The sequence below is a fragment of the Silene latifolia genome, chromosome 5 (assembly GCF_048544455.1).
Source record: "Silene latifolia isolate original U9 population chromosome 5, ASM4854445v1, whole genome shotgun sequence".
Taxonomy (NCBI): domain Eukaryota; kingdom Viridiplantae; phylum Streptophyta; class Magnoliopsida; order Caryophyllales; family Caryophyllaceae; genus Silene; species Silene latifolia.
The window spans coordinates 56,411,292-56,422,641 of record NC_133530.1 but is presented as its reverse complement, the minus strand read 5'-3'; the positions used below and the strand labels follow the sequence as shown (position 1 = coordinate 56,422,641).

The 11,350-nt window shown below is 37.0% G+C and overlaps 1 protein-coding gene and 1 non-coding gene across 2 annotated transcripts; one reads left to right on the top strand and one right to left on the bottom strand.

Annotated features, from left to right (window-relative positions):
- Positions 1-376: 376 nt before the first annotated feature.
- LOC141655395 (uncharacterized) lies at positions 377-4,047 on the bottom strand. Its single transcript, XM_074462478.1, has 6 exons — positions 3,826-4,047; positions 3,452-3,773; positions 3,045-3,232; positions 2,081-2,302; positions 1,495-1,637; positions 377-1,286 (listed from the first exon to the last, which is right to left on the bottom strand). The coding sequence occupies exons 1-6, from the start codon at positions 4,045-4,047 to the stop codon at positions 377-379; spliced, it is 2,007 nt and encodes a 668-aa protein (XP_074318579.1).
- Positions 4,048-4,999: 952 nt separating this feature from the next.
- LOC141658161 (small nucleolar RNA R71) lies at positions 5,000-5,107 on the top strand. The gene has a single exon (XR_012549063.1). It is a non-coding gene; the product is annotated as a small nucleolar RNA R71 (small nucleolar RNA).
- The last annotated feature ends 6,243 nt before the right edge of the window (positions 5,108-11,350 follow it).

Here is an 11,350-nt window from a genome sequence, read left to right as displayed (position 1 = left end):
AGCAATTATTTCTAATTCTATGAAAACATTAAATTGTTCGGAAATTAAAAACAAAAACAAATAAAAACACGAGTTGCCTCCCGAGAAGCGCTGATTTTACGTCCCGCGTGACGTAAGAAGCTTGAATGAGTTAAGCTTCCATAGGTATAGGATTCACGGTGACTTCCTCTACAACTCCAACGATCACATTCTCATGATAGACCTTCAAACGATGGCCATTTGCATTGAATTTTTCTCCATTAGTGGTCATTACTTCAACAGAACCGAATTTGTTGACATTGGTTATGGTAAACGGACCGGATCACCTTGATCATAATTTTCCCGGAAATAGCTTGAAGCGGGAATTGAATAGTAACACCTTATCACCGATCTTGAATTATTTCTTTAAGATCTTCTTGTCATACCACCTTTTTGTCTTCTCCTTATAAAGACGGGAGCTCTCATAAGCTTGCAAGCGGAATTTATCAAGCTCAATGAGTTGCAACAACCATTTCTCTCCACTTAGCTTTGCATCTATATTTAGCTCCTTGACCGCCCAATATGCCTTATGCTCCATCTCAACCGGTAGATGGTAAGCTTTTCCATAGACCAACCTATATGGTGAGGTACCAATAAGAGTTTTAAATGCGGTTCGGTAGGCCCACAAGGTGTCATCTAGCTTCATGCTCCAATCTTTACTTGACTTGGAAACAACTTTCTCAATAATGGACTTGAGCTCACAGTTGGAAACCTCGACTTGGCCACTAGTTTGTGGATGATAAGCACAGCCTCTTCTATGGGAAACCTCATACTTTTCTAGCAACGCATCAAGTTGTTTCTTATCAAAGTGATTACCACGATCACTAATGACCGCTCTAGGCACACCAAATCTTGGAAATATGATCTTCTTGAATAAGTTAATCACGGCTCGGGCATTATTGTTGGTGGGAGTAGTAATTGCCTCTACCCATTTAGAGATATAATCAACGGCGACCAATATGTAACGATTACCTCTTGATGAAGGAAATGACCCTTGGTAATCGATACCCCACACATCAAATACCTCCACTTCAAGGATACCATTTAAGGGCAACTCGTGTCTTCTTGAAATTGAGCCCGTTCTTTGGCAAGCATCGCATGCCATCACAAAATTCTTGGCATCTTGGAACATGGAAGGCCAATAGAAGCCGGATTGCAACACCTTTGAAACGGTCTTGTATGGTCCATGATGACCACCATAAGGAGAAGAATGATATCCTTCTAGCACACCTTTCACATCCCATTGTGGGACACATCTCCAGAATAGCCTGTCGGAGAAATGTTTGAACAAATAAGGATCGTCCCAAAGAAAGAACTTGGCATCATGTAAGAACTTCTTCCTTTGTTGATATGAAAGGTCGGGTGGCAACTCCTTTCCAAATAGATAGTTAGCTATGTCGGCATACCAAGGTGTATTGGCTTCCAACATTATCAAAGCATCATCGGCGAAAGAATCATCAATAGGTATATCAATACCTCCGGCCATCATCATACTTTAATCGGGATAAGTGACCGGCAACAACATTTTCAGCCCCCTTCTTGTCTCGAATCTCAAGATCAAATTCTTGCAAGATCCATCTTATGAGCCTTGGCTTGGCCTCTTCTTTGGCTAGGAGATGCTTCAAAGCGGCATGATCGGTATGAACAATGACTTTGGAACCGATCAAGTAAGAGCGGAATTTGTATAAGGCATAGACAATGGAAAGTAGCTCTTTGCCCGTGGTGGCATAATTGATTTGAGCTGCATCCAAGGTTTTTCTAGCATAGTAGATAGCATGGAGCACCTTGTTTTTCCTTTGTCCTACCACGCACCTACCGCATAGTCACTTGCATCACACATGAGCTTGAATGGCAAGTTCCAATCCGGTGATTGGATGATAATTGCGGAGATCAAAGCCTTTTTTATCCTTTTAAAAGACTCAAGACAATAATTAGTAAACAAAAATGGAGCATCTTTTAAATGAAGCTCCGTAAGGGGTTTGGCAATCTTAGAAAAATCTTTGATAAAACGGCGGTAAAATCCCGCATGCCCTAAGAAACTCCTTACACTTTTAACATTTACCGGTGGGGGTAGTTGTTCAATAACTAGGACTTTAGCTCCGTCCAGTTCAATTCCTCTTTTGGACACAATGTGACCAAGTACCACTTCTTCATTCACCATGAAGTGGCACTTTTCCCAATTTAGCACCAAGTCAACCTCTTCACAACGCTTCAAAACTTTAGTCAAATTAGCCAAGCATGCATCGAATGAAGAACCATAAACGCCAAAATCATCCATAAACACCTCCATAATAGATTCAATGAAATCAGAAAAGATGCTTATCACGAAACGTTGGAACGTAGCGGGGGCATAACAAAGACCAAAGGGCATTCTACGGTAAGCATAGGTACCATAAGGACATGTAAATGTGGTCTTATCTTGGTCATCCGGGTGAATGGGTATTTGAAAGAACCCGGAATAACCATCTAAGTAGCAAAAGTACTTGTGATATGCCAACCTCTCCAACATTTGGTCAATAAAGGGTAAATGGGTAATGGTCTTTCTTGGTGGTCAAATTCAACCTCCTATAATCATTACACATGCACCACCCCATCACAATTCTAGTGAGAATGCGTTCATTTTTATCATTTTTTACTACGGTGGTTCCTCCTTTCTTAGGAACCACTTGTACCGGACTAACGCATTTGGAGTCGAAAATTGCATAAATGATTCCCGCATATAACAATTTAATGACCTCCTTTTTAACCACTTCTTGCATGTTAGGATTTAGTCGTCTTTGACCTTGGACACATGATTTATGATCTTCCCCAAGGTAAATTCTATGCATGCAAAATTCCGGGCTTATGCCTTTCAAATCATCAAGTTTATATCCAATGGCTTTCTTGTGAGTTTTCAAAACTTGAAGCAATGAAGTTAGTTGAATCTTACTCAAATGAGCACTAATAATGATCGGACACATATCCTCATCATCTAGAAAAGCATATTTCAAATTAGAGGGGAGGGGTTTAAGTTCGGGTTTTTGTACCTCAAGGTCTTGAGTAGAAACCAAACCTATAAATTGTGAGCTTTCCTCCAATGATAGCTCTTCTCCATCCAATTCCATCTCCAAAGCATCCACTTCTTCACTTCCAATCTCATCATCACCTGCAAATGATTCCAACAACAAGAGTGCCTCCAAGAGATCTTTAGCCAAAGATCGAGGTATAGAATCTTCTATGACAACATCAACAATATCCAAAATTTCAATATAATAACAAGACTCTTCATGGCACTATTCAAATTATATGTGACCTTATCGTCACCAACTTACAAAGTCAACTTACCATTCTTGACATCAATTACCGCACCCGCGGTGTGTAGATTGATTGGGATTTGTACGTCTTTGGCCATGTCAAGAACAATAAAATCAACCGGAATGATAAACATACCAACCTTCACCGGGAACATCCTCCAAAACTCCCAAAGAGCGTTTTATTGAACGGTCCGCCATTTGCAAAGTGACACTAGTATATTTTAAGACTCCCATGTTTAGCTTATCACAAATAGAATATAGCACTACACTCACACTAGCACCCAGATCACATAAAGCTTTATCAATTGTATAGGTGCCAATGGTGCATGGAATAGAAAAGCTATCGGGATCTTTTAACTTAGAAGGGGACTTATTTTGCAAAAGAGCACTACACGTGGAGGTGAATGCTATAGTTTCAACATCATCAAAAGTCCTCTTCTTAGTTGAAATATCTTTCATGAACTTTAGTGTAAGATGGAATTTGAGTAATTAACTTGGTAAAAGGAACGGTTACCTGCAAATTCTTCACTACTTCCATGAACTTACCGAATTGAGTTTTCTTTTGATGCTTGGCCAATCTATGAGGGAAAGGCACTTTGACCTTTTCCGGCACTTTAGCTTCAACATCTTTCTTTGGAGGAGCATCCTCCACATCTTTCACTTTCTCAACAATGATGGATTCATCCACTTTCTTGGGAATAGCTTCACCTTTCTTTGCATTAGGAGAAACCTCCATTTCAACAAGTACCTCCTTACTTTCTTTGGGCATAGGGGGCTTATCATATTTGGTACCACTTCTCAAGGTAGTAGTAATGACGGTATCATGTGGTTGCTCACCTTAGGGTGGTAGTTGGCCCATCTTCCTTTGAGAGCTAGAAGAAGCTAGTTGAGCCATTTGATTCTCTAGCATTTTGATTGCGGCATTGTGAGCTTGGTCACTCTTTTGCATTTGAGCCAACAATTCGGATTGTGTCTTAGCCATTTGCATCACCTAGGTTTCAAGTTTGCTCCTCCCTTGGTTATTTTGTTGGGAATTTGGAGGTGGACCTTGGGTTGGTTGGAAGTTTTGTTGAGGTGACCTTTGATTTTGATTTTAGCCTTGATTTTGATTCGGATAGCCCGGTGGATTGAACCTTTGTTGTGGGACAAAGCTATTTTGTTGTTGTGGCACAAAATTTTTTTGTGGTTGAGGATTTAGCACATTATTGATTTTGTAAGACAAATTCGGGTGGAACTTTGTGTTGGGATTGTAAGTATTTGAAAAAGTACCCGGTGGAAATGAACTCTGTCTAAAGCTTTGAAAAGTATTTACCTCTTCAATAGTGGCTTGACATAAGGCAGTGCAATGTCCTGCACCTACGCAACCTTCACAAACAACAATTTGGCTAGTAGTGGACATGGCATTGACTTTTTGAAGAGATGAGGCCTCGTTTTGAGTCTCCAATTTTTGTTGAAGCAAGGCAATTTGAGCCTTCAAAATGGATGTATCGGAAGCCTCCTCCTTAGTCTTTTGGGGTGTATTTCGGGAATTAACATATTGTGAATCATGAATCGTCATGGATATAATTGTGGCATGAGCAATATCGGTGTCAATTTGATCAAACCGCCCATTGTTGGCGGAATCAAGAACTCGTAGGGACTCGGCACAACATCCATTGTAGAATGTTATAGCGAGAAACCAAGGATCCAACCCATGATGTGGGCATTGTCTTTGCAACTCCTTGTATCTCTCCCAAGCTTCATAAAGGCTCTCTAGCCCTTGTTGACGGAACCCCATGATTTGGCTCTTCAAGGTTTGAGTTTTCTCCGGTGGAAAATAATTTTGGTAAAAAGAAAGAGCCAAAGTCTCCCAATTGGTGATCCCCATGGCGGTTCTATCAAGGCTATTGATCCATAGTTTAGCCTTGTCCTTCAATAAAAAAGGGAAAATTATCTCCCTTATTTGAGATTGTGTGACTCCCGTTTGCCTAATCATGGAGCAATAGTCACAAAAGTTTTGCACATGCAAATTGGGATCCTCCAAAGGACTTCCCCCAAATTGCCTCCTCTCCACAAGGCCAATGAAAGCCGGTTTGATCTCGAACTCCGCGGCTCCAATTTGGGTAGTAGTGATACTGATTGTAGGGTAAAGTCGTCACACCCTTATCAAAAGTAATTTATAAAACCCAATCAAAAAGTAGTATTTAATCGGGGTCGAACCACAAGGATGGCGGGGTGTATACTTAATCGGTTTAAGTCCTATTTTAGTCAAACAAGAATAAGGTTGGTTGATTATAAACTAAGATGCAAACAAGATAAATGACTAAACTAAATGAAATTCTTTTCTACTCAAATGAATAAAAACTAAGGTCTTTGGGTTCACTTGGGTAAGTCGGGGAATAGAAGATTGTTAACAAGAAATGGGTAATGATAAAGGTCTATGATTGATCCTAATTTCTTAGTCAATTAGAGCTAACCAACAAGCATTCACTTAGTAAGAAAAACTCGTCTCGACCATGCCATATAGGTCTTCCATTGGCTTTCGACCTAGGATAGACTAAACATGATAATGAAAGACTCAGACTTTCATTTAAGCAATCCATCAAACATTTCATGGGCATGGGAGTAAGGGTTTACAAACAAGCTTTCACTTAGTTTAAACAAACTCATCACAAACATGCATAAAGACTATCTAATAGCATAGGCACCAAGATGGATTAAACATGTCTAAGAAAGGCTCCAACTTTCATTAAAGTATCTCATTAAACACTTCTAAAACCACCCAATAGCATAATGCACCAAGATAAGTTAAACATGCTAATGAAAGACTCAAACTTTCGTTCAAACATTTCATTGAGCACTTCATATGCACAAGAGTAAGACCAATTAACTACCCAACTCAAAAGGTTAACAACCCAAATTCACCCCCTTTAATCACCCAAGATCCCCCATGACCTTAGATAAGACTACTCACCCATGATTATAGTGGAGAAATTAACAACAAAAGACAATAGCATATGAACAATGACAAACAACATGGTGACTTGAACAAAGAGTAATTAATGAAGATGAGAAATGTAAACAAATGAAAATAAGATGTAAATACGAGAGAAATTGTACCAACTAAGAGGAAAGTAACAAGCTTGGATAATAACGGAAGATGATTTTCTTCTTGTCTTCCAAATACAACCCAAATGACTAATTGTAAACTATTGAGAATTGAAGAACTTGGATAAACTATAGAGCAATTGCATTAATTTTGAGTAAAGATTACAACTTGAGTAGAGGAAAATTAAAGAGAGGAAATTAAAATCTAGGGTTCTAAAATATTCTATTCTAATGTGTCTAATATAATGTCTAGTCAAAATGAGAGAAGGAGCTTTATATAGCATTCTCTAATTACAAGTCTAATTAAACTAATAATAATAATAATCTAATCATAATAATAATTCTAATAATAATAATAATAACTAAAAGCATAATCAACCGACACAAACAAGACTTAAAACAAAACAAAAAGGGGAAAACACGGGTGAAACAAAGCAATCACGCATCGGGGGGCCTCTGCCTGTCAACCGGTTGCCGGCTAGGGCACCGGCAGCGAGTCAATTGAAGCAAGGAGCAGAAATGTGATGTGGTGTGGTGGGTGCCGGCATGTCGGCTGCCGGGGCACCGGTAGAGGAAACAATGGAGGGCGAGTTCAATCAAGAGAGGTGCTGCGTGCCGGTAAGTCAGCTGCCGGTGACCAGGCCGGCAGCGAAAACTTCACAAAAAGAAGCAAATTTGTAGTGTGTGTGGCTACCGGTGGGGGATCGGTTGCCGGTTGGCCGGCAAAGAGGAATCATGAATGAAATATGATGCGGGTTGGTGACGGAGTCGATGTCGGGCTGAATTGGTGCTGTTGTTGGTGTCGCCGTGGACAGAGGTGAGTGATGGTTGTGGAGCAGGGTAGTTTAGTGGTTCAAATGGGATGAAGTGACTGGAGCTCCGTTGTCTTGTCGGGTTTGGATTGAAGATGGGGATGGTACTGTGTGGTGATGCGAGTGAATGAAGGGGATGATGGATATGGGTTCGTGAAATGGAGCAGGGGAGTAATTTGATGGTGGTGTCGAGTTTTCTGTGAAGGGGATGTGATCGGGCTATGGTAATTGATGGAATATGATGATGATGATGATGATGATGATGATGATGATGATGATGATGATGATAGTGTGAATATTGCAGGGGAGCAGTCGGGTTGAGCTAGTGGTGATCGCTGTTGTGCTTGTTTTGTCAAAGTCAACCTTTGACATTTGCTTTGGTTTTCATTTAATTCACGCTTTGCTCTTTGACCCGTCTCAACCCGATTTGCTCACCAATTTTCGTCTCATTGTTCCTCTAGCTCGAATCTCCTCTTTATTATTCCGCCTCACCTATAAATTATAATTAAATAAAACAAAAGTAATATTAATATTATTAAATTCCGATTAATTATTAAATCTAATTAATACGGCTAATTACTATAAATTAGTTAATAAATGAGTTTTTTAACCATTTAAGCACGCAAAATCGAGTCGAAATATAAGATAAAAGTATGAGAAAAATGACGCTAAATTACTACTTATCAGATACCCCTTGGAAGCATAGCCGCGGTGGGCTTGGAATGATCGGAAAGTTTCACCATCTTTTTTATTGGAGATGGTGGTGACGGTGGAGATGATGAACTAGAGCCTTCTTCCTCGTCACGGATTGGATAATTGGTACGAATGCGACCTAAATCGCCGGGACTAGAAGATTTGGCAAGCTCCTTGAAATAATTGAGTCGGCTACGGAAAGTTTTCTCGGGCTCCGGATCAAAGGGAATCAATTCTTCGGTACGAGAGGACCTAGGCATAAGACAACAATCTTCAAGAAACTTGTAAGTAACGGTCTCAAGGAACAAGTGTTCCTTAAGACAAAAGAAAATAAGATAGAAATAAACAATTCAAAATGCAACAAAACCGTGCTCCCCGGCAACAACGCCATAATTTGATAGGCTATCGCACACCTAACAAATATACTCTAAACTCGGCTAACAAATTAATGTAGTAAAGTAGGGGTCGAACACAAGGAGACGGAATTGCGTAGTGGATTGTTATGAGTTGAATTCTATCTAGGTCGGTTCGATTGTTTGTTTGGTTTGGTTTGATAAACTTGTAAATAAAATGATGTAAATTAAATATGATAAAAGAGTCTAGGGGAGTCGGGTTATACATGCAAATATATAGATGCTCATGCTAAACTAGAAATAGATAATATTGTCAATTGTTTAGGTATTATGACAGCCACCTCTCGGCCTTATTGTCGACCATAGAACGGGTCCTAATGAGCTCTCGCTATGGCTAGGTCGGTCTACTAACACATGCTTAGTCTAATTTATTTTCGTGTCTCTCGACCTATAAAAGTGAATTAACAAATTAATCAAAGATAGTGATCAATTACCAAAGATTAGCAAAGAAACAAGCATGTGATAGAAATTTATCAAACAATATTATATCATTCTAATTTAACATTTACAAATATTATTCATGCATGGCTTCCCTATTCCCTAGACAAAAAAAAAGACTACTCACTCATTTTAGAAATTGAACTAATGATATGTGAATTAATAAACATGATGATAATAGAATTTATAGCTAAATGGAAATATAAGAATTATAAATATGCTAAATAATGATAACATATGAATTAGTGGAACTACTATGATAGAATGTAAAAATGAAATGCTATGAGATATGATGATAATAACTTGATTATGAAATGTAACAAAGTAATATGAGATTGCTAATAACTAAAATGTAAACCACGAAATAACGATAATGAAGAATGAATCAACGAAATAAACAAGAAATGAAATTACCATAATAAGAAAATTTGGAACTTGAACAAGAAGAACTCAAATAACAAACCCAAATAACTTGAATGGAAAGATTGTATTATTAAGAACAAATGCTTAATGTAAATTATTTATAACAAAGAAAAGCTTAAAGAAATGTAAACTAATCTGAAAACTAAAGTATTGTGTGCTTAAGAGTGTATGAAAGATGATAAAAGATCTCCCCTATGACGGACTAAGCACCCTTTATATAGTGATAAAGGGTGAAACGTAAAATTAAATGGGGAAGGTAACCCCTGTTGGAATATGTGTCCTCCGACAATAATGCGATCACAACTGTCGATCATGATGATCACATGTTTATATCTCATTTTAAGAATACATGTGGGATGTAATATTTTACAGTCAACTGGTCCACACATATCGGTAATGATTGGCTGACTAGAGTTTGACATTACTGTCGTGCGACGGTGGTGATCAGTTGATCCCCTTAGGTCATACCTATAGGGAAATACTCTTAATTGATTATTTAATTAATCGTATGCCGATACGAGTTAATTAAATTGCTTAAAATTGACGGATGATCTTGTGAGTAAAGATAACGTGTCTTATTGTAATTCGATTAAATTAGATACGGTCTAAGTAATCGAATTGTTTTATTACTTGGATAAAATTATTGTTTACGAAACAATTGAAATTGAAATTGAATGAATAATTTATTATAAATACAAGACGTTGTGATTTATAATTGATAAACCGTTTTGGTACAAGTAATTACGAATTACTAGTCGATATTGTATATGACATATTTTATGAGTATGTTGATTTTTAATATGTTAAAAATACATTACAATTTCACATGTCAAGTAACATGTCACATATGTCACAATTGACAAATGACAAAATAAAATGGACCTCCCATTTTATATATGTGCCGAAAATTGGAGGGAGTTTAAGGTTTATATTGTGTTTTTTATTTTAAGTGGAAAACACAATGATTAAACCTTACTTGTAGCCATGCAAACCTAGTTGATCTTGAGAAGAACACAAGCTCATGCATTGGCCCCTTTATTCCCCCTCCCCACCGGTTTTTCTAGCTAGAAAGGCCAATGGTTTTTTCTATCATTATTCACTCTTTCATAATATAATTTCTAGTGTAAGAAATTATCATTCTCTCTACAACTTATGAAACATTTTTAGAGAAAGAAAAACCTCACAAATCTCTCCTCTCTTGGCCGAAATTACAAGAGAACAAATTAATATTTTGTGTCAAATTTTAAGTAAGACTTATATTGTTACTCGATCATAATAATATTAGTTATTAAGGGTTTTTCTTTGGGTATATACTTTTGGGAGAGGTTCTAATTTGGACCTTTGTTCATCCATAATAAGAAAGCTCAAGAACTAATAAATAGGTGAATTTGTTGGTGCCCTTTTGATCCGAAATCCCAAAGTAAGATTGACGATTTCTTCTCTTATCTTGTTTTTAGTTTGCATGCATAAGATCTTGTATTTATTTTATGACCAAATAAATTGTTTCATATATGAACATGTAAATTAATGAGATTAATGAATCTAACAAGCGGTATCATGAGCCTTAGGTTGTTTGCATGCAAATCGGTTTATAGTTTTTCCGAGTTATAAGATTAACATACAAAACTAATTAATTTGGATTTATGAAGATAAACCTAAAAATATATTTGAATGTTAAAAGTTTATGATCCTAAGTGATTTTTAGGACATTTTGGTTTATTTATGGATTTTATTGTTCATTTTATATATTATTGGCATTAAAATGTGATTTTTATGATAAAAATGTCATTTTTGACGAAAAATAGCTAAACTTCGATTTTTTTAGTGGTTTTTGGATATGTTTTCTCACATATTATTTACTGATCGCCTGTAAATTTTGGTGTTAAAATAAGTTGTTTTGCTCGAAATATGAATTTTATAAGTTAAAATCGTATTTAAATGGGTAAATAGGTTAATATGATTTATATTTCGAATCTGGTCATGGAAATTTAGTATGTTGTCACATGTAATTTTACAAGATGTGTGTAAAATATTTGGCTATAATGAAGTCTTTTTGCATGATTTATGAATTTTTGATGAAAAACCACATAAATAGTGACTATAATTAGCAATAATGCTAAAACATACTTCATGACTAAAGGAAAAACGTCACATGTTACTTTTTATCATATAT